General features: G+C 35.5%; 1 protein-coding gene across 1 annotated transcript in view; it reads left to right on the top strand.

Moving 5' to 3' along the window:
• The window catches only part of PCLO (piccolo presynaptic cytomatrix protein), a 412,549-nt gene that overhangs the window by 15,066 nt on the left and 372,281 nt on the right, over positions 1-25,202 (top strand). The window contains exon 3 of the mRNA XM_001160384.8: positions 12,287-13,693. Within this exon, the coding sequence (XP_001160384.5) occupies positions 12,287-13,693 (1,407 nt within the window). The remainder of the gene's footprint in view (positions 1-12,286; positions 13,694-25,202) is intronic.

Genomic DNA, 25,202 nt, shown 5'->3' with positions numbered 1-25,202 from the left:
AATAAAATCAAAATCTACTATTTGATATTCTATTGGCTACCACAAGAAAAACTGAAAGCAAAAGTTAATACTGATTGATTCCAGAGAGTAAGGCTTGGTGGTAGTGAGGGAGGCTTTTACTTTTTATGCCGTACATGTATGCACTATTTTTTTATTTTTTAAATTCATGTTATAACTAAAATTAACACTGGTATACTTTAAAAACTCTAAATCATCAAATGCTTAAACAAGTATATGATATAAAGGGTTAAAGGACTTGATTCTTCATTTTTACATCTTCAGCCTTGGTATTCTTCTTGGTGAAATGTCAAGGATTTTTCATTCTAAATAACGATGAGGATTTGAAATATTTTAAGTCTGTGATGCCAAGTTTGGTCAGTTTCTTTGTTCATTCTTTGCTTGTCACAGCCATGTATGCTTTAACTGGTCCTAATGTTTGCATGAAGCCAATAGAAAAAAAATTAAGTACCTAGATTCTATGCATAAGGTTTTTGGAAAACAAAGTTTATTGGGTTTTTTGCAATTCTCTGATAATCTCTATGGTATTGTTCATACTGTTTAAAGTGAGAATATCCTAATTATAACAAAATGAATTTACCTTTATTTAAAGTAGTTTTCTAATTAAAGAAATATAATTCAATCATTTAAAAGCATGTATTATTTAATTACATTTACAAACACTCTGTTTAGCTCTCATCTTTGATGTGATCCAGTTTACACTGTTTTCTTATGATTTGGATATTCCCTGGATTTATGTGTTAATATACACCTAGGCATATACATTATATGTAATATTAATATTATATACATACATAAGTTTAATCATTGGAACCAAAGCCTTTTTTTTTTTTTTTTTTTTTAACCTTCAGCTTTTAAATGACTAGATGTTTCAGGTATCTTTCTGGAGAGCCAGCTTTCATAATGTCTAGTAAGCCTGTTGTTATATATTAGTAGCTTGGTAGGAACAGATGCTCTGCTGTGAAGGCAGATACCCACCATTAAGATCATTTATTGGGTCTGGGTGCGGTGTCTCATGCTTGTAATCCCAGCATTTTGGGAGGCCGAGGCGGGTGGATCATCTGAGGTCAGGAGTTCGAGATCAGCCTGGCCAACACGGTGAAACCCTGTCTCTGCTAAAAATACAAAAAATTAGCTGGGTGTGGTGGTGGGTACCTGTAATCCCAGCTACTGTGGAGTCTGAGTGAGGCAGGGGAATCACTTGAACCCGAGAGGCAGAGGTTGCAGTGAGCCTAGGTCGTGCCACTGCACTCCACCCTGGGTGACAAGAGTGAAACTCTGTTTTAAAAAAAAAAAAAAAAAAAAAGTATTTATTGGATCAGTAAGCTGAATATAAAGGGTTGACTTGCTCATTGTTTATATTCCTTGAAAAAACACACATATCTAACAGTTTCCCCTATTTCACATCTTTAATTTATAACTAAACTAAATTCTCTTGGTATCTTAATCTTAGTTTAGATAAATATAAGCTCCATTTAGAAATAATTCTAATATATTATTACACTGAAGATAAAGAGGTAAATAATCTGTTAGAAGTTTATACTGTTTATCCTTAAAGTAATAATAGTATGAAGTACATCAGTAAGGTGTCAAACAATATGGGTTCTGGTCCTGGTTCTGCCTCTCACATATGTCCACTCTTAGTGACATGACTATGAATTCACCGAAAAGTATATCTTGTTACCTTTGATAAGGAAGCAACATTTTCACTACAAACAATGTTTCTTGTCTTTATCTTACTTCAATATGAAAGGAGTTTGGTCTCTTGTCACAGGGAAGAGAGATTGTAGTTTGAACACCATGCATTTCAAACTGTGCACGAAGCACTTTATATGCATTTTGTCATTTTATGCTCTTTTAATGAGGTGGTATCTACATTTTAAAGATGAGTAAAGAGATTAAGAAAATCAGAGTTCATATTATAAAGTATTTTGAAATCTGCCATCCCTCTTGATAAATTAATCGTAAGATGGTGCTTTGGAAAACTGGAAAATATGAGATTTTAAAGTTGGGCAATGTGGGTATGAATCCTACCTAGATCAGCTACTTATTTGTTGTGTGATTTGGTCAGGTGACTTTATTGTTTTTTAAGTGTTTAGTTTCATTATTTGTAATGTGAGAGTATTCGTAAGCTAAAAATCACATTTGGCAATATAAGTGGAAGGGCTCTGAAATTAAAATTGTAGGTAAACATTCATTGTTATTACTATTACCACTACTAATTAAAATCTTTATAACATTCTAATAGGCAGATAGGGATAGCACCATCATTACTGACTCCATTGGTAGATAAGAAAACTGGGGTTAAGAATTTAAATGACTTTTGCACAGTCACAGAATTACTTGGCAATGGATCCCATACAAGAAGTGAGATTCGCTGACCCAAAATTTAGCACCTTTTTATAGGAGATCACATTGTCCTTAATTGGATTACTTGATTCACCATACCATTTTCTAAATTTCTAGGTTATGGCAAGTGTATGTATGTGTGTATATTTACATATCCTTAAAGTTAAAAAGAAATTAACATTCTTGGCAGGGATATTTTCAGAATACTTAGTTTAAAAAATCAAGGTTTAAGAGTACTTGTTTTTTCCTTCATACATACTTCTGTCCAAACCAGAGACTTACATTGATTCATACTTCTTTGTTCTCTAAGAAAGCTGTGAACTCCTACTCTAAGCAGGCCACTCTGTTCAAAATTGAGACTAGAGATGATGAAGGTCATAACTTTAACGGGCCACTGTCAGAAATAGAATTCAGAGTCTAAAAAGAGAGCCAAATGCTTAGCAATTTAAGATGGAATCTTGTTTGTAAAAGAGAATATGAAAAAGTACATATAGATGAGATCAGTTCTCACTTCAATATAAAGTAGTAAAGTACCTTTCCTATTCTTTCTCTCTCTAATAAAAAAATCACTTGCAATACCATTTACAGAAATATGACACTTCTACTCTTTGTTCAGCAAAGTAAGCATTACCAGTTAAATACTTAAAACAACTCTTATGAACAGATTTCTACTTATGCAGCGTAACTTAAAGAAATCAAGTAGCAGGCTTTACTATGTGAACATGTTCTGTAATTGTATTTTTGGGGAAAATTTTTAATGTGTAGATCTTTTTAAATTTATTTAAAGTTTTTAACTTATTGATAGGATAGTTAATCTATCCTGTAAATGGGTTAAAGAAATAGTCAGAAGGAAATAAATGACAATGAAAAATGTAGATAAGATTTGTAAAACATTTTTGAAAATAATGTAATGCAGATTAATCAGATTAATCATAATTTTAAAATGAGATTTTTCTTAAATATACTGTTAAGTTGTTATACATATATCTATGTAAAATTTTAATAATTGACAGTTGTAAGGAGCATCTATTCACAGAGAGCTAAAATAGGCTAAAAGTTCCTTATGAACATTCTTTTTATAGAGGCCTTAATATAGTTAAGGATTTCATATATTTTTATCTTTTTTTTGAGACGGAGTTTCACTCTCGTTGTGCAGGCTGGAGTGCAATGGTGTGATCTCAGCTCACTGCAACCTCTGCTTCCCAGGTTTAAGCAATTCTCCTGCCTCAGCCTCCTGAGTAGCTGGGATTACAGGCATGTGCCACCTCACTTGGCTAATTTTGTATTTTTAGTAGAGACAGGGTTTCACCATGTTGGTCAGGCTGGTCTTGAACTCCTGACCTCTGGTGATCTGCCCCGCTTAGCCTCCCAAAGTGTGCAGATTACAGGCATGAGCCTCTGCACCCGGTGATTTCATCTATTTTTAAAAGTATGTTTATTTCCTTCTTAAGTCAACATGCAACTAATTGGCTTAATCCTAGTGAGCGTCTGATTTAAAGATATGCTGTTTTCAGCATATAGAATGAGTTCATATTTAGACCTTTGATTCTTTTCACTAATATAATCTTTTGTTATTTCTAAATGAAATAATAAGAGGACAATGCAATAAACTATTCAGATACTTCCACAAACACTGTCTAATTGGAACCCTTGTATCACAGGCTGCAATATTTTGTGGTATGTCTAGGTGTGTGTTAATCAACTGAGGTGTTAAAGTTTGAATTCACCACGAGAGGCAGTTTAGAAGTGTTAATGCATAACGTATGTAAGTTCAATTTACTGATTTGAGATCCTCCTCTCTTTGTGTAATTGTGATACGGTATGGATACACTTTCATGTCCGTGTACTGTAATTATTTGACAAATTGTGCTTTGGTGAAAGTGTCAGGTTTTTTTTTTTTTTTTTTTGGGCAATCCTGACAAACATATTAAAATATGCTTTTATCACTTGATCCTATTTGTAATGATTTAGAAATTTTATTGCTAGCATTCAGTTAGCATTATTATGGTGAAAAGAGTGCATATTTAGTTTATGTTTTACAAGATTTGTTTATGGCTACTGAATTACATAGCAGAAATTGTAATCCATGCAATTTCAGAGAGGAGATGTCCATTCAATTTCTGGATGTATTATTTTAAAGAAAATTGTTTTATTAAGTTGCTGAGTATGCCATCACAGTTCTGAGGAATGCTAGTGTCTAGTTTTTAACCAAAATAAATTATGCATGAATATGAATAGCTAAAGATGTCAACTACAGTGAGTCATCTCAATCCAAACTGCTGTTGGGGAGTAACTGCCTCTGTGGGGGAGCTCATGTGGCTTGAGTAGTCCTTGAGTAGCACAAAACATAATCTGTTATCAAACTTTATCTCAATTTCATCTTCCTAATACTGATTTTTAAAACCTCTAGTCTCGTTATATTATATATTTTTGGTATTCAAAGTAATAGAAGGTCTTCAATAAGTATTTTAAAATAATATGATGAGAAATAGGAGAAAAGCCTTTTGCATAGTTTACCGTTAAATAATATCTAAAAATTACTTGGTATCCAACATAGAGGTAAAAGTAAGCATAAGTGTTTGCTCTTTTTTTTTTGAGATGGAGTCTTGCTATGTCTCCCAGGCTGGATTGCAGTGGCATGATCTCAACTCACTGCAACCTCCATCTCCCGGTTCAAGCGATACTGCTGCCTCAGCCTCCCGAGTAGCTGGGATTACAGGCACATGCCAGCATGCCGGGCTAATTTTTGTATTTTTAGTAGAGATGGGGTTTCACCATATTGGCCAGGCTGGTTTTGGACTCCTGACCTCAGGTGATCCGCCTGCTTTGGCCTCCCAAAGTGCTGGGATTACACATGTGAGCCACCATGCCTGGCCATGTTTGCACTTTTTAAAAGTTTATGTGAGGAGACAAGAGGAAACAATTGGAAAATACTGTAAATCACTACATATTTGAATTTAAATGCTGTGGTTCGGGGTATAATGGTACTGTAATAGTTGAAAAACAGCAGATGTTCATTGATGATGGAATAATACATGACAAAGGAGGAAAGGAAATTCAATGTGGATTGTAAAAGATGGATAGCATTTACATAAACATGAGAGGAGCCCAAAGTTGACTGGGAATCACAACTCAGGTAAGAGAGAATGGGAATACTGCTTTGATGGAGTAAATAGTCCATTTAGATGTTACGGTTTGCAGAAAAGTTTAGTTGTGATGAGTTTAAAAGTAAGAGTCCAACAGGTTTTATTGTACAAAGACAGGAAAATAGCACAATTGAAGAAAATTTATTTAACAGCTGATGTGAACAGTACAAAAAGGAGCAAATATAAATTCCTAACATTGTGTTTGTTCTTCTGATGTTTCATTATTCCAAGTACTACGGCTATGTAATTGAGCAGAGATCATATTATGAATATTACATTGATGTGTTTAAATTTTCCAGTTAGAGTTACATAGAAGAGAGGATGTTGGTCTTTATGCTTTCTGGAATTGTGTGTGTGTCGGGGGGAGGGGGACAGGGCTTCCATTCTGTTTTGAATCTTAATAAATTAATAATAATTCTGAGCAGGAATATTCTTTAGTTTTGAAACCCCCAAATTTTATCAATTCACTTCATTGCTTAGATGTATCAAATTGATTATTTTGAGTCATTATTGAAGATACACTCTTAAAAATCAGAATATAATTTTTTGGTAATCAATAGCTTTGATACTTTATTTTGAAAAGGGCACCATTAATTGATACTCTTTATGTGAAGTTCACAATTAAACCTTCAAGTAGTACTTTTTGAAAAATCTAAATAGGGTGCTTATGATTATCTATCAAAGACTTTAGCCAATGAACTTGTATTACTATATTTGACACCTCTCATACATAACAAAGGCTTAACAAAATAAAACCGCAAGGATTGAATTAAGCAGACAGCAGTGTTGGAATTATATGCAGATCCACATTAGAATACACAGTGGCCTCAGAATGAGCAGAAATCCTGTCTGATCATCTTCTTACCCCCATTTATATAGCACATTAAATCAGAAGACTAAAGGAACAAATACTTTTATGCCTTTCTTTTGTTCCTTTCCATAGAGATAATTGAGTTTAAGTAGCTCACTAAACAGTTGTATCTTCACACCTTGAATTTCATTTATGCACCTTCTGTAAGTAAGGCTATAGATAGGGAAAACAAAGATGGCTATTTTTCCTTATTTGTCATATAAAGTCTGGAATTTAGGAAAAGTTCAGGCTTGACATCTATCTAAGACAGTTGGATTCTTCCCTTTTAATGTGTGCACATGGAACTAAGAGTTGTTTCAGGACACATTGGTATCCTTGTAGGCTCTCCTGGTAGAGTTTATTCCGTTTCTCCCACCATTTGTCAAATGGATGTGGATTGTAGTATCATGTTGGAGAGGCAGTGCCACTTTTGACAGGGCATTTGGGAAGTTCTTTAGGAAACCTTTGTGGAAGCCATCTTCTGTGAATCAGGCATGGCTGCAGAGATTGTCTGCCTAACTTCTCCATCTTCTGTGAATCAGGCATGGGGAGGAAGTGATAAGGACTAAAATCATGTAAGATTTTCATTTATGGCTGTAGCAGATGAAAAGCCAATCATGCAGAATGAAGGGACCAAGTGTATTATAGATACTATGTGTAACTGGCAGCAAGTGTCTGAGGCAGGTATGTCTCTATTCAGTATTGGAGATAAAGGTTTAATTTTGGAAGTAAAACAAGACAGTGATTATCTCCAGGCAGGAAAAATATTTATGGCTAGCAGATGTTGTAATTGTGAGAGACTCTTCAATTTGAATCAAAATGTGAATAGATTTTCAGTGGCCTAAGGTACAAATTAGGGTTCTATGGAGAATGGCATGCATCTTGAGAATGCTGTACAGATTGGCTAAACAGTGGGAGATTCACAGTAAACACAGAGCACAGTTAAATATTTTAAATTAATTTGTTTAATTCAAACTAGTTCAAAAAATGTTTGTGAACATAACTGATGCTTAAAGTGTCATTTATACACTGGAGATTAATAGAAAGACTACCATGAGTAAATCTTTACAGTTTGTTGTTTTGAGTCTGGGGAGATACAGGCTTGGAAATAGCAGAATTACATAAATACTAGCATAAGAACACCAACAGAATTATATACTTTAAATTTCTTGTAAACATTTTTACTTTATTTCATAGATAAAGGCATTAAGGCATTGAGGTTTGAAGGGGAGTGGTTGTATTAAACAGGTTACTTTTGGTGAAAATGTGAAGTGTTTGAGAAATAATAATGGCCAAATGAGAGACAGTGGCTTTGGAAATGTGAGAGAACCTTTCACAAGCAATCCAGACCCACTTCAGAATAAATCGGAATGTGGCAAAAATATTATGAGATTTTGAACTTGGGTAACTGAGAAAGCAGTGGAAGTATTACTATTCATTGCTCACCCTAAGTGCGCTGTGAAAGACCTGACTGACAGTAAAGATGGTTTGTGACGTTAATGCTGGGGCTGGTTATGGACTTTTTCATTTGGTCAATGTGTAGGAAAGATTTTTTCTTTTTTCTTTTTCTTTTGTCTTTTTGTCAGTTGCATCAGGGCTTGCAAAAGCTGCTGTTTTCAATACAAGACTGTTAAGTGCTGAAATACAAATCATTTCTACCTTCAACAGATTTGGCCAGTATAATTAAATAAAAAGGAGGTGCTTTCTAAAAAATCCTAAGAGGATAAAAGCTTTTATATAGTGCTAGCCGTAGATAATGATTTCAACCCGTATTCTAGCAATGAGGGTGAATGTTGATGGATCAAATATCTTTCTGTGTTGTTTATCAAAGTTAAAATAAATGTGGTCATTTAAAGGACAAAAGATGAGGGGTTGGAGTCTGTTCAAGCAAAGGGTATATTAGGAGAAAAGCAGAATTCTCTCCCTGTGAAGGGACAGTGACTCCTATTTTCCACCTCATTTTTACTAACTCTCCTAACTATCTGCTTAGGTAGAGATATATCCATGTACATTTATAAACCACAGTGAATCATTTGATTTTGGAATAAAGATAGTATAAAATGTGTCCCAGTGTTGATATACATCATACATTAAATATGTCTGGCAGTGTTCTAATTTTACAGTTGTCCAAAGATAATGTTAGGGCATACTGGCTATGGATGAAGCTCCAATGTTCAGATTGCAAAGAAACTTAGAATTTTACTAATGAAACCAAATACATCCCAAGAAATTTTTCAGAGGAAAAAAAGAGAAACTAGTAGCAAAGTAAAGAATCACCACAATATCATCAGATTTTTTTTATATGTAGAATATTTATTCAGTTCTTTTTTCAAGTACATCTTGTCTTCATTCATTGTACTTTATTTTTTGTGAAGGTTTAAATTTATTTCTTCTATGTGTTTAGTGATATTTAAAATTTTTATTTAATCAAGTTTATCAGAAAGTTCTGTTAGAAAATATGACGAGGCTTTAATTCTGCCATCTATATTGTCCGCTGACTATTATCTAAAGATAATTGTTTTCTCTTTTTAAAACAACTTGAATTGGGATTTTATATCATAATTTTTTAATCTCTTTTTTTAATTATGCTTTAAGTTCTGGGATACATGTGCAGAACGTGCAGGTGTGTTACATAGGTATACACGTGCCATGGTGGTTTGCTGCACCCACTAACCTGTTATCGACGTTAGGTATTTCTCCTGATGCTATCACCCGCTATCTCCCCACCCCCCGAGAGGCCCCAGTGTGTGATGTTCTCCTCCCTGTGTCCATGTGTCCTCATTGTTCATCTCCCACTTATGGTATCTACCATAACCTTGAAATTGTCTTATGCATTCACTTGTTTGGTTGTTATATAGCCTCCATCAGGACAGGGATATTTGCTGCTGCTTCTTTTTTTTTTCTTTTTGAGACAGTCTTGCTCTGTCACCCAGGCTGGAGTGCTTCTCGGCTCAATGCAACCTCCACCTCCCAGGTTTAAGCGATTCTCCAGCTTCAGCCTCCCAAATGGCTGGGACTGCAGGCATGCACCACTACAACTGGCTAATTTTTGTATTTCTAATAGAGACAATGTTTCACCACGTTGGCCAGGCTGGTCTCGAACTCCTGACCTCAGGAGATCTGCCCATGTTGGCCTTCCAAAGTGCTGGGATTACAGGCCTGAGCCACAGCGCCCGGCATGATTTTTGCTTCTTTTATTCAGTGGTATTTACCTTGTAGAAGGTGCTCAATAAATATTTGCATAAAAGAGTAAGTATTTTTTATTTTGAAACTACTTTGGTTATGACGCTTGTTAAAAAGAATAAAAGCAATTAATGGTAATGAAAATTACTAATCCTGGAAATTTATAATTTAAACTAGTTAATGTGGATACAGATCTTGCACGTAATAGGTATTTTATAGAAAAAAGTCAGTGACTATACATGTAAGAATTATGCCTTTAATTCTATTTTTCTTCTTTTGTCTGGCTGCATGATTATGAGGTGATCATGTGAGACTATGGAAGAAAATTAATGAGAAAAACACATAGTAGAACAGCAGAGTTGACATTGATAATAGGGGCTATGAGTGAGTGGGTAGATGCATATTTATAGACATATTTCCTTCCATTAAGGAAAATGGAGTGAAAATTTTCTTACATTTTTGCCTGCCTTTTGTCATGGTACTTGCAGAAGTAGCAATTGTTTGATTGTTTTAGGACTTCAAATATTTATATGTATAAAGAGTTATTTATTTTGTGAAATGCTTCAAACATATAGAAAGGTTAAGACAATATAGTGAGTACAGATGTGTATAATACCCATATTGAAAACAAATATAATGAATATCCATGGCCGGGCGTGGTGGTTCATGCCTGTGTAATCCTAGCACTTTGGGAGGCTGAGGTGGGCAGATCACGAGGTCAGGACATGGAGACCATCCTGGCTAACACGGTGAAAACCTGTCTCTACTAAAAAATACCAAAAATCAGCCGGGCGTGGTGGTGGGCGCCTATAGTCCCAGCTACCCGGGAGGCTGAGGCAGGGGAATGGCATGAACCTGGGAGGCAGAGCTTGCAGTGGGCCGAGATCGCACCACTGCACTCCAGCCTGGGCGACCGAGCAAGACTCCATCTCTAAATAAATAAATAAATAAATAAATAAATGAATGAATGAATGAATATCCATGTACCAACCACCCATGTTTAACAATATCATAATTTTACTTTGTGATTCAGTTTTTAAAACAGAAGTATAACGTTTCAGTTCAAACTGAAAATCTCATTTAACCTTCTCCAAACATAAGTTTACTTTCCATGAGAGTGCAAAATAAGCCTTGTGATACTGGTACATGAGTTTAAATAATTTCAAAGAAGTTTTAAAATGTTTAGGAATGATTAATTCAATTTGTTTTTCAAAAAGAAATTGTTTGAAAATAGAAAATGTACTGTTTGCCAGCTGAACACTTTGCAATTTTGTACTGTGGGAAATTTGTCTGATGCCTGTGCTCCTTCTATTTATGTATATTTTTTCATTGTGCAGCATTCTGTACAAAGAATTTCAGTGCTAAATTATTTACATTGGTTACCTTGGGTGGAGAACGTTGGATCATGGCATAATTATATATTCTAAATTATTTTGGTAATATTTAAAATAATCGATTATAAGGAAACATTATTTCAGAATAATAAAAAAGGTAAATGTTAAACATAGGTACTTTTAAATTATCTTCTAAAATATGGTATCAAACACAACATCTTTTCACAATAGATGCAATGCAAAAAAGCATTTGCATATTGTGTATATATGTGTATATCTCATATATATACAAATCTCTCTCATTCACATGCATACATGTACATGTATATATCACCAGTCAAATATGTACGTTACTTACTCATATTGCTTTTTCAAGTATCTTCATAAAATTTCTAAGGAAACCATGTTTTCTCTGTTAAATCATGCTATTTGTGATCATTTGAGGGAGTGCTATTATTTATATTTACTTTGTTAATAGAGAATATCCTATTTCTAACTCAGCATTGTTAACAATTTGTATTTTAAAATATTTGAATATCACCTGGGAGGGGGGAGTAATGCTTTGCTAATTTTAAAAATTAGCAATGTGTTCATAATTTAGCAATCCTACTCTGGGCTGTATATCTTAAAATTGATTATGAGCCATCAATAGAGAAAATAACTCTCATAACTGATTTATGATATCTAACATGTTTTATTCCCAGAAACAGAAAACCATGTATAATCTAAGAAAAAACAAGTTTTGTGAAAGCTTGTTAAAAAAACACATAAAACTTGCTTTTTCTTAAATTATACATGGTTTTCTATTTCTGGGGATAATCAAAATTTAAGTAAATCAAAGGCAAAGAATAACAATTACCATTAGAAGAAACACAAAACTATATTTTGATTTTTACTTTATATATTCCTTAATATAGGGTACTTTAGTCCCTGAGGAGACATATATATATAATTTTTTTTTTTTTGAGACAGAGTCTCACTCTGTCACCCAGGTTGGAGTGCAATGGCACGATCTCGGCTCACTGCAACCTCAGCCTCCTGGATTCAAGTGATTTTTTTGCCTCAGCCTCCTGAGTAACTGGGATTACAGGTGTACACCACCATGCCCAGCTAATTTTTGTATTTTAAGTAGAGATGGGGTTTCACCATGTTGGTCAGGCTTGTCTCAAACTCCTGACCTCGTGATCCACTCACCTCAGCCTCCCAATGTGCTGGGATTACAGGCATGAGCCACCACGCCTGGTGATTAATTGTATTTTAATATCAATTTATTAAAATAATTTTCTCTATATTTTCTGCTTTGAATGATGAGAGACATAGTTTCAAATGGCAGTATGCATGTTTTGAAAACATTTTTGTGTTTTTAAAGTATTGTCTTGGTGACCACTGTTTTATATTATTTGTAGGTAAAAGAGTGGCTCTGTTTGAACTGTCAAATGAAAAGAGCTCTAGGCGGGGATGTGGCTCCAGTTCCGTCATCACCCCAGCCCAAACTGAAGACTGCACCTGTTACCACTACATCAGCAGTGAGCAAATCATCCCCACAGCCACAGCAGACTTCCCCAAAGAAGGATGCTGCACCAAAACAGGATCTCTCCAAGGCACCTGAGCCTAAAAAGCCACCACCACTAGTGAAACAACCAACCCTTCATGGCTCTCCTTCAGCCAAGGCCAAGCAGCCCCCTGAGGCAGATTCTTCATCCAAGCCAGCCCCTCCCAAAGAACCTTCTGTCCCATCTGAGCAGGACAAGGCCCCTGTTGCTGATGATAAACCAAAGCAGCCCAAGATGGTAAAGCCAACCACAGACCTTGTATCTTCATCATCAGCAACAACAAAACCTGATATTCCAAGCTCCAAAGTACAGTCACAAGCTGAAGAGAAAACAACCCCTCCTCTAAAAACAGACTCTGCCAAACCCTCACAGAGTTTTCCACCAACAGGGGAAAAAGTCACCCCATTTGATTCTAAAGCCATACCTCGACCTGCATCAGATTCAAAAATTATTTCACATCCTGGTCCCAGTTCAGAGAGCAAAGGTCAAAAACAAGTTGACCCTGTACAAAAGAAGGAAGAACCCAAGAAAGCACAAACCAAAATGAGTCCTAAACCAGATGCCAAGCCAATGCCAAAAGGGTCACCAACACCCCCTGGCCCACGACCTACCGCTGGCCAAACTGTCCCCACACCTCAACAGTCCCCAAAGCCTCAGGAGCAGTCAAGACGTTTCAGTCTGAATCTGGGAAGTATTACTGATGCCCCCAAATCACAGCCTACAACTCCTCAAGAGACCGTGACTGGGAAACTCTTTGGGTTTGGAGCATCAATCTTCAGCCAGGCATCAAATTTAATTTCCACTGCAGGCCAACCTGGACCTCATTCACAAAGTGGACCAGGGGCCCCAATGAAACAAGCCCCTGCCCCTTCACAGCCACCTACTTCACAAGGGCCACCCAAATCCACAGGTCAAGCACCACCAGCACCTGCAAAAAGTATACCTGTGAAAAAGGAAACAAAAGCCCCAGCAGCTGAAAAATTAGAGCCCAAAGCTGAACAAGCTCCAACAGTAAAAAGAACAGAAACAGAAAAAAAGCCACCACCTATTAAGGATAGCAAATCTTTAACAGCTGAGCCTCAAAAAGCTGTCCTTCCCACAAAACTGGAGAAATCGCCCAAACCAGAATCAACCTGTCCTCTCTGCAAAACTGAACTCAACATAGGTTCTAAGGATCCTCCTAACTTCAATACTTGCACTGAATGCAAGAATCAAGTGTGTAATCTCTGTGGATTTAACCCTACACCACATTTGACTGAGGTAAGTTGTATATATATATATATATATATATATATATATATATATATATATATATTACATATGGAGGTGAGTCTGTGGGTTTATTTTGAAACATTTGGGTGGCCAAATATCTGAGCAAAAAATACATTTGTGGTGAAGAAAATAAATTGATAATCTTAGAAGTTTCAATTACTTATTACCAGCTTACCTTCTTACTAAAAGTTCATGTTATTTGTACTTTCCTGGGTTAATGTTCCACAAGTAAGAAGATGAAATAAGTTAAATGAACATCTTAATTATTAAATTAATATAACAATGAGCCAATCATTCATGAAATAAAGAAAAAAATAATAGCTTTTGAGGACTATTTTCATGTGTAAACTCCAGATAAAAGGTTTTAATATTTTCACATGTAAACTCCAGATAAAAGGTTTTAATATTTTATTCCCATCTCTAATCCTTCCAGTCTCTGTAATACATTAATAAAAGAAGTTTGTTTGGTTGAATATGCATAAACACCATAAAATCTACTATGTTAAGAACAGTTAAAAACTGTTAAGAACTTTGTGTAAGTTAAAAATTTTGCCTATTAGAAAATAGTGGTTCAAATATATTATATTTAGGCTTTTTATAATTCTGTTTGAAATATTATTGGGCATCTGTATGATATGGCACTTTACTAGGAGCTGTGGAAAGAAAGAAAGATATATGAATTTCTGTAACTAACATGAAGGGTTTTTTTAAAGGGATGATAAGAATACTTTTTCTGCAATGTAAATGACTAAAAAGCAGATGACGAATTTCTAATATAGTTATAAAAGAATGAATTTATTAACATTAATAGCATGTTAGGGCTATTAGAATATTTAAATCATGGGAGACTAGAGGGTTAAACAATTACTGCTGTCTTAAATAAGTAACAACAATGTTTTAATAAACAGTCTGGGAATTAATCTGAATAATTGTTCCAAGGTTTCATACAAACCAAAAATACTTAAGAATAATTTCACTCCAATGTCCTTGATTTTGTTATTCATTATGATGAAAAAATTGAATAGATTTTAGCATTTATATAAAATAAGCTTTAGAGTTTGTTTGTTTTTGGTGGTGTTCTTGAGTTAAATATTTTTTTAAAAAATAAACCATAGAAAAATTTCATTTTACTTTAAAAAGACATTTGTTTGCTTTGATCTAATTAACACTGTATGAAAATGTTGTTGCTACAAGTTTAAGCAGATTTTTTTTCCTCTTTAGCTGTGATGAATAATTTTAACTAAGAGTCATCTTAAAGGGGCATAAATTTTGGTTTCTCTTAGGATTTCATGAGTGGTAACAACTGTCATTATTAGTTACAGTGTTTTGGATTCAATGTAAAAGTAAAACCAAAAACAAACCTTAAAAAAAAAACACTTTTAGAAGAGCAGTTTTTGGTTGTCAATTCATGAGAGAAAATTTTTCCCCAATACAATTGTATTTATTTTATATATTAAACAAAATTGTACCTTGTAAGGAGGATCCTTATAGTATCAACACAATGAAGTTATGAAGCAAACTGCATTTCTAAAAACAAAACTATAGTTTTTGCATTTAAAGTATATTTTTACACACTTAAAAATGGGTGTGTAGTGTGAGTTGAGCACTATAACTTAAAATTTTACATATATGTGTATGGATATGCATACATACATATGTATGTGTGCATCTGAATTATAGTAATTATTAGAATTCTGTCAATATTTGGAAGTCTAATGAGAGTTCCTTGGGTAGAAAGACAATACACCTTTCAGGGAAGTCTTTGATTTTCTGTGTGTTGGCAAATTATATTTTGAAAGTGGTAATTTGGAAAGGAGATTTCTTGAATGAAGCAGAGAATTACAAAGGACATGTGTGGAATTTCAGTACTTTGAATAGTTTGAAAATCTAAATTGTCTCAAGTATTTAGACAGGCTAGATGAGGTCATACTTCAAATGTGAGTGATCGTATTAGATAATCATTCATTGTTCAAATTATTTTGCTCTGTGGCAGTTTCTTTGAATTTGGAAGATTAGGTTTCAGAAGAGAAGAAGATCTAACAAAAGCAACTAGTATTCCTGGCTTACCTTGACTATGCTAATGTACATGAAGTTTTCGGTTAGTATAAGATCTTGGTGACCTCTGGTTTCTAGGTAAAGTTCACTTGGCATCAGGGGAATGAATAAAGGTTAGCTGAGTTATTACATGTTCAGGTAGTCTCTATCATTACTCCATAGGACTTTGGAAAAATGGCAAAAGGAGTTAGTTGAAAAGAATGGCATGTGTTTGCATATGTGTGTATATATGCATATATATACCTTTGTACACATATACATATATAAACATATATACATATACCCTTATGTATAGATGTATATGTATCCAGCAAACTGTAAATACTATTAACAGGTGTAATTCATGGTACAATGTCAGTGTTCCTACTAATAAATCTTTCTTCATTTCTCTCAGGAGTTAGGAAAGCATCTCCTCCTAGATCTTTGTTGTGTGTCTATGTTTTCCTTATTCTGCTTGTAATATGTTTCTTGTGACCTAATATTTTCTGCTTGGCTGGTTAGTACTGTACTTCCATGCCAGTCTCAGAGGGGACATTCTGAAAATACTCAGATTTTATGCCTGAAGTCCAAATAAATGGTATTCCCTCAAGAAAAGATTCAATAATTTCATTTATTTTCTTATGAAGTATGTCCAACTCTCTAATACAAGCTTCTGCTTCTCCTATACTGGTTGCTGTGAGACAGGACATTTTTCCTGCTGGTGCCACCCTGGCCCCCTCTCCCTTTGGCTATTCTGTTTCTCTGGTTGTGAGAAGAGCTCGTCATATTTTGTCATTGGTTGGGAAGCTGTAGATGGTTTCCCTCTTTCTCCCTCATTAGTCAAACACACCTGTCGCTAAGGTTGTTTCCTGTCTCATACATAACACCTCCCACTGTACCTGAGGAGTGCCAACGGCTGCCTGCAGGCCCTGGGGTGCAGCCAGACCTCAACCTAAGCCTTACTGTTTAACTGATTGATGCCCAGTTTGTATAAATGGCAATATAATCCCTTAACCTCTGACAGCAAGAGACAATTCTTTTAGGCTTTAATTTCTGCCAAGTCAGAAAATACCTTGTATTGGAAAGAGTTTTAAAAATGGCAGTTGAGTTTTCTTAAAAAGCTAGTCTTACAGAATTTGGAAGCATACTGAGAAAAACAGCCTAATCAGTTTACCTAGTGATTTTTTTGTCATTCTGGTAATCAAATTCAAAATGAGTCAGAATTACTCATAATGGATATTTATTTTATTGTTGATAGCACCCTTTTCTAAGCTAACTTTTTTACTATGAAAATAATATTTAAAAGTAAATATGTTTCCTCATGTTTCAAGAAGTCCTGGAGTCATAATTTTGCTTCCTTAGCAAGATGATTGTGCATAGCCTAAATAATGTAGGAATTGCTAGGAGATATTTGTCACTATGCAACAAATGAGTCTTTTAAGATAAGACCCAGTGATGTAACTGAGATTTTTTGAGATCTTTACTCTGTCTGCCTGGGTGGCTTCCACATTTTCCATTAAATACTCAAAAATGGCCTAGTGGAGATATCCTGCATTTTTTAGTTTGCAAACACATATCTTCCTTTTACTTTAATGGCCATTACTTAATACATTAAAAAGCATATATATTCAGTACTCAAAAGCATTTACATACACACACACAAAAGAAATTAAAGGCTAAAAGAATTATCAATAAGAAGAAATCAATAAGGATAAAAGAATTCTACCATTAATTAGTTTCAAAAGAATTACATAATGGAGACTGGTCAGCACAGTGGCTCATGCCTGTAATGCCAGCACTCTGGGAGGCCGAAGTGGGCAGATCTCTTGAGGTCAGGAGTTTGAGACCAGCCTGGCCAACACGGCAAAATCCTGTCTCTACTAGAAATATGAGAAAGCCGGCATGGTGGTTCATGCCTGTAGTCCTAGCTACTCAGGAAGCTGAGGAAGGAGAATTGCTTAAACCTGGGAGACAGAGGTTGCAGTGAACTAGGTTTTCCCTACTACACTCCAGCGTGGACAACACAGAGAGACTTCGTCTCAAATAATAATAATGGGAGACTTCGTCTCAAATAATAATAACAACAACAACAACAGCAGCAACAAAAACATAATGGACATCTACATTAATTAAAAATTTCTGGCACCCATGGCAAAGAATACACCTGATAGCAATTTTAAAGTCAGTATAAAAAGTTTATAAGCTGGACATTAAAAAAAAAAATTAGGAAATAAATTTAAGTCAATAATTTTTAAGATAAATTTGATGTACTTTTTATTGAGCAATATTTAGTTAAAATATTCAATGAGCAATTAAAAATAAAGCTGTATTTTTGTTTAAATAAATTTAAACCAAAAGTAATTTTCTTCTTAGTTCCCATTTTTCTATGCATTTTTACATAGTTAATGTTCTACTCTGTATAGTAGTTATGTATCTCAGTAAACATATAACATTTCTCCATATAATTAAACACCCAAAGTAACATTTTAAATAATTATTACCTAATTCTATGGATGTATGTTTTTGTTATACACATTTTTCTTATATTCAGGATTTAGGCTGTTGTCATTTTTAATGAATTTTCTGGACAAAAATGTTAGTATTTTTAACTATTTCCCAAGGAAAACTTGTACTAGGGTTGCTACATCAAGGGATGAGGACCTTGGAATAACAAATTCTCTTTGGAAATGTGATAGCAGTCAACACTGCCACCACTAGTGTATGTGATTTCTTTCTCACTATAGCCTTCCAAACTTGAATAATATCTAAAATAATATTTAATTTGGAAGTCTAAAAGTGCTGTAATATTGTTCCTTTGCCTTATATTTTTGATTACCATGTGTTTTTATTTTAGATATTAAACGTAAATAGATGATTTTAATTATGATCCAGAAAAAAAAAAAACTGTGCGATGTTTGAAAGGTAAATTGACATCAATTACTGCTTAAAAAAATTATAATAGGGCAGCTATTTTGACTTGGCCTATGTGAGGCAATTGTGCCAAGCACTTTTCTCACCACAACCCTGTGGGATAGGTTTTATTGTATTTTAGAGATTAGGAGAATGAGTATCTGAGAGGTGTAGCTATCAAGCCACAAAGGTATATAGTCCAGAGGTTAAGCCAGTGGTCTCTTTACTATATTGTTTAGAAAACCTAAGGTACTAGATAATAATGCCACTTGTTCAGTGCTCTCTTAAAGTTGCATCAGTTGGTAATTGCTAGGATTTTAATACCAACAAATTTGTAAATATATGCATAACATCCAGGTAACATTTGGGGCCCTTGGAATAATGATGGCTGTTACATGGTTGAATTTAGAAGAATGAAGCAGATTCAGGGGTTCAGAGAAGCATAGAAGTTGGAATAATTGTGCAATTGTTTTTTCCAGCTAAGTCTACAAACTGGCCACCATTCCTAGGTGAAAGTATATGGTTCAATGTTCAAATGATTTATCTGCCTTTCTAGTGAGTATGAGTGTATAAAACATAGTTGTTCCAGTTGCAAGAAATACTGTTATATTCTTTCCAATGCATGCAAAGACTTTACTCCATGAAAATGATAACTATCTCAGTGTTTCATTGGTCGTGGTGGTGAAGTCTTTGCTTCTATCTTTTCTGTATAGTCTTTTTTTTTTGTTACATTCCCAGAAATTGAATTATTGGGCCATAGGTTATGCACATTCTAACTTTGTTTTCCACAGTGGTTGTATCAATTAATAGTCTAACGAAGTTTGCATGTATGCTACTGTTTTTCTGGAGATGATCTGAAATAATAGTCACTGGTCACGTGTGCTGATGAACGCTGTGCTAACTCAAATTAGGATGTTCTTGAAGTGTAAAATACAAATTTGGTTTCAAAAACTTAGTATGAAAAAAGTTAAATATCGCAAAAACAATTTTTGTTGATTATATATAGAAATGACATTTTAGAATATTGGGTTAGTATTGTTCTTATATTATGACTTGTTCATTTTTTCTGGTTACAAGCTCCCACCTTATCTTTTGCACAAGACATTTCGTTTTACATCCCCAGTCTTGGGCTTTATCCCTGTCTCGATGGTTTGATTGTTGGCTCTTTTGGATAGTAATTGATATTTCTAAAATGTATAAAAGATGTAAGGCTTCCTTTGGCTCCTTCTGAATTCATTCAAGTGCAATTAATATTGGGTAAGGCTTTTGTTCCTCAAATATTGTTGTTACTATTGCCTTTTTATCTTTTAACTTTGATATTGCATATGCATACAGTGTAGCATAGCATATTTGTGTGATTATTTTTTATATGGTCTACAGAGAAGATAGATCTCAAGGCTCTCATTGTCAAGAGATACACTGCTGATGCCTGGTGTGGCCTAATGATCAAAGTACTTAGGTCCTGCTAATCATTAGTAAGCAATATCCACATTACCTACTAGCATACTGTGGCTTTATCAAACTTTAGGTCAGAACATCCTATATTTTCTGCTGACCTCTCTGGTTCCAAATGATTCCTCTGTTCTTTTCAGAACTCTTGAGTCTGTTTATGCTATCTCTGTGGCTTTAGGGGAAATGTTCAGCTGTTGAAGTAATTGCTACCAGAAGACTGAGAAATGCAGAATATTACAAATTGAATATATCACCATGTCCAGTATTTTCTTCCTTTCATTTTTTGATGGTCATTCATTTTACTTTTAAAATTCTATTTCAATAATTTTAATTCCAAAAGTAGTATTCTTTCTTATTACAATCCACAGAGTAGTGAAATATCTGAAGGAAAATGAATGGGTTCCTCTTCCCTCTGCACCCCTGAAAGTGATATCTTATCTATTTAAACATACCTTCTAATGATTTTTGCTTGTTTTTATAATGGCTATATACACATAGTGACTGACATGTGGAAGGATTTGACATTTTTAAAAACTTTATTGGGATAGTTATGTTTTTGAAAATTATTTATTTTGAAACAAATATGTGAACTTACACATATTTTCATTGATTTTTTTTTCACTAAACATTATACATTAGTCATTCTCAAGTGAACACTCACCGACTTACCTCATTGTATTTATAAGGTATCGTATTTATAAGGTAAATAGATGTACAATATCTCACAGTACTTACAGACATTCTCCTCTTGAAAACTAACAAATTGGGAGTGTTTCTAGCTCGTTACTTTATAAACAAAGCGGTAGTAAAATGTTTGTACATATAATTTACATTGTATTTTTAAGTGTATCAATTCATTGAAATGGATGTATTCAGGTAAATGGGTTTTAAAATTTCATGGAAACTTCCATATTACTTTGTTAAATATTGATAATAATTATAGTCCTGCCAACAATGTATCTCTTTTTTCCTACATTAACTAGTATATAATATTTATCAATTTCATGAGCCAGAAATTATATTGCATTGTTGCATAAATTTAACTTTCCCTGCCTATTTTGAGGGTAAACGTCATATAAGTTTTTATCAACATCACGAGTTTATTAATCAGTTATATTTCTCCTCTTAAAAATTTCCTTTTTATACCTGTTGGTGATTTTGGGGGAGGGAGTGTCTGTATATTATGTTTTAGATAATTTAAATCTTTATCAATTTATCTATCTGGAAATGATTTTCCCTTATCTGTCACTCATTTTTAAATTTCTTTATGAGATTCATTCTTATATGAATTTTTTTATTTTTATGCAATCAAGTATTTTAATTTTTCTTTATGATTACTTTTACATTTTTAATTTTATGAGTACATAGTACGTGTATATATTTATGGGGTACATGTGATATTTTGATATAGGCATACAATATATAATAATCACATCAGGATAACTGGGTTGTCTGTCAGCTCAAGCATTTCTCATTTATTTGTGTTAGGAACATTCCAATGTCACTCTTTTAGTAATTTTTAAATATATAATTAATTACAGTTGACTGTAGTCACCCTGTTTTGCTATCAGATACTAAATCTGATTCATTCTATCTGTATTTTTGTACTCATTAACTATCCCCACAGCCCTGCTGCACCCACTACCCTTCCTAGCCTGTGGTAACCATCATTCTACTGTCTATCGCCATGAGTTCAATTGTTTTAATTTTTAGTTTCCACATATGAGTGAGAATATAAGAAATTTGTCTTTCTGTGACTGGCTTATTTTGCTTAATGTCTTCCAGTTCTATCCATGTTGTTGCAAGTGACAGAATTTCATTCTTTTTTTATAGATGGATAATATTCCATGCTATATATGTACCACATTTTCTTTATCCATTCATCTGTTGATGGACATTTAGGTTGATTCTAAATCTTGGCTATTGTGAATAGTGCTGCAGTAAACATGGGAGTGCATATATGTCTTTTTTTTTTTAATTTTTTTAGTATTTATTGATCATTCTTGGGTGTTTCTCGGAGAGGGGGATTTGGCAGGGTCATAGGACAATAGTGGAGAGAAGGTCGGCAGATAAACATGTGAGCAAAGGTCTCTGGTTTTCCTAGGCAGAGGACCCTGCGGCCTTCCGCAGTGTTTGTGTCCCTGGGTACTTGAGATTAGGGCGTGGCGATGACTCTTAAGGAGCATGCTGCCTTCAAGCATCTGTTTAACAAAGCACATCTTGCACCACCCTTAATCCATGTAACCCTGAGTTGACACAGCACATGTTTCAGAGAGCAGGGGGTTGGGGGTAAGGTTATAGATTAACAGCATCCCAAGGCAGAAGAATTTTTCTTAGTACAGAACAAAATGGAGTCTCCTATGTCTACTTCTTTCTACACAGACACAGTAACAGTCTGATCTCTCTTTCTTTTCCCCACATCTCCCCCTTTTCTATTCGACAAAACCACCATCGTCATCATGGCCCGTTCTCAATGAGCTGTTGGGTCCACCTCCCAGATGGGGTGGTGGCCGGGCAGAGCAGCCCCCCCCCCCCCCCACTTCCCAGATGGGGTGGCTGCCGGGCAGGGGCGCCCCCTACCTTCCAGAGGGGGCGGCGGCCAGGCGGAGGGGCTCCCCACTTCTGAGACGGGGGTGGCGGCCGGGCAGAGGCACTCCTCACATCCCAGACGATGGGTGGCCGGGCAGAGACGCTCCTCACTTCCTAGACAGGGTGGCGGCCGGGCAGAGGCTGCAGTCTCAGCACTTTGGGAGGCCAAGGCAGGCGGCTGGGAGGTGGAGGTTGTAGCGAGCCGAGATCACGCCACTGCACTCCAGCCTGGGCAACATTGAGCACTGAGTAAGCGAGACTCCGTCTGTAATCCTGGCACCTCGGGAGGCCAAGGCGGGCAGATCACTCGAGGTCAGGAGCTGGAGACCAGCCCGGCCAACACGGCGAAACCGCGTCTCCACCAAAAAATACAAAAAACAGGCGTGGCGGCGTGCGCCTGCAATCCCAGGCACTCGGCAGGCTGAGGCAGGAGAATCAGGCAGGGAGGTTGCAGTGAGCTGAGATCGCGGCAGTACAGTCCAGCCTCAGCAACAGAGGGAGACCCTGGAAAGCGGGAGAGGGAGACGAGGGAGAGGGGGAGACCGTGGAAAGTGGGAGACGGAGACGATGGAGAGGGAGAGGGAGAGCATATATGTCTTTTATATACATATTCCCTTTCTTTTGGATGTATACGTAGCAGTGGTATTGCTGGATCATATAGTAGTTCTACATTTAGCTTTTTAAGAAACTTCCATACTATTCTCCATAGTGGCTGTACTAACTTAACATTCCCATCAACAATGTGTGAGGGCTCACCTTTCTCCAGATCCTCACCTACATTTATTTTTGCCTGTCTTTTGGATAAAAGCCATTCTAAATGGAGTGAGAGAATGTATTGTAGTTTTGACTTGCATTTCTCTGATAACTAATGATGTTGAGCAGGTTTTCATATGCCTGTTGGACATTTGTATGTTTACTTTCTCTTTTTTTTTGAGACGGAGTCTCACTCTTTCGCCCAGGCTGGAGTGCAGTGGTGCTATCTCGGCTCACTGCAAGCTCAGAGTGCAGTGGCGCTATCTCGGCTCACTGCAAGCTCCGCCTTCCCGGTTCACGCCATTCTACTGCCTCAGCCTTCCGAGTAGCTGGGACTACAGGCGCCCGCCACTGCACCCGGCTAATTTTTTTTTTTTTTTTTTGTATTTTTAGTAGAGACAGGGTTTCACCATGTTAGCCAGGATGGTCTCGATTTCCCGACCTCGTGATCTGCCCGCCTCCCAAAGTACTGAAGTACTGAGATTACAGGCATGAGCCACCGTGCCTGGGCCATTTGTATGTTTTCTTTGGAGAGATGCTTATTCAGACCTTTTGCCTTTTTTTTTTTTTTTTTTCTTTTTGAGACAGAGTTTCTCTCTTGTATTTTTAGTAGAGACAGGGTTTCACCATGTTGGCCAGACTGATCTCAAACTCCTGACCTCAGGTGATCCACTGGCCTCGGACTCCAAAAGTGCTGGGATCACAGGCGTGAGCCACTGCGCCTGACCCTTTTGCCTATTTCTTAACAGATTTTAGATTTTTTTCTATGGATTTGTTTGAGCTCTGTGTATATTCTGGAAATTAATCCCTTGTCAGATAGATAGTTTGCAAAATTTTCTCCCATTATATGGGTTGTCCCTTCACTTTGTTCTTTCCTTTGCTGTGAAGAAGTTTTTTAACTTGATATGATCCCATTTTTCAACTTTTGCTTTTGTTGCCTGTGCTTTTGAGGTATTGCTCAAGAAATCTTTGCCCAGACCAATGTTCTGGAGAGTTTCCCTAATGCTTTCTTCTGGTAGATTCATAGTTTCAGATCTTAGATTTAATTCTTTAATCAATTTTATTTCATTTTTGTATATGGTAAGAAACAGGGATCTAGTTTCCTTCTACTGCATTTGGATATGCAATTTTCCCAGGACCATTTATTGAAGAGAATACACTTTCCCCAAGGTATAGTTTCTTGGCATCTTTGTTGAAAATGAGTTCACTGTAGATGTATGAACTTATTTCTGAGTCCTTTATTCTGTTCCATTGGTCCACGGGTCTACTTTTATGCCAGTGCCATGCTGTTTTGGTTACTACAGCGCTGTAGTATAATTTAAAGTCAGGTAGTGTGAGTCTTCCAGTTTTATTCCTTTTGCTCAGGATGGCTTTGGCTATTCTTGGTCTTTTGTGGTTCTATATAAATTTTTTTTCTATTTCTGTGAAGAAAGTTACTAGTATTTTGATAGAGATTGCATTGTATCTGTAGATTGCTTTGGGTAGTATGTACATTTTAACAATATTAATTCTTCTAATCCATAAACATGAACTATCTTTCCTTTTTTGTGTCCTTTCCAATTTCTTGCATCAATGTTTTATAGTTTTTATTGTAGAGAACTTTCACTTCCTTGGTTAAGTTTATGTCTAAGTATTTCATTTAATTTGTAGCAATTGTAAAAAAAGTTACTTTCTTATTTTGTGAGGTTGTTCGCTGTTGGCATATAGAAATGCTACTGGTTTTTGTATTTTGATTTTGTATTCTACAAATTTACTGACA

Source organism: Pan troglodytes, chromosome 6 (assembly GCF_028858775.2).
Source record: "Pan troglodytes isolate AG18354 chromosome 6, NHGRI_mPanTro3-v2.0_pri, whole genome shotgun sequence".
NCBI lineage: Eukaryota > Metazoa > Chordata > Mammalia > Primates > Hominidae > Pan > Pan troglodytes.
This window is presented reverse-complemented; position numbering and strand designations above follow the sequence as displayed.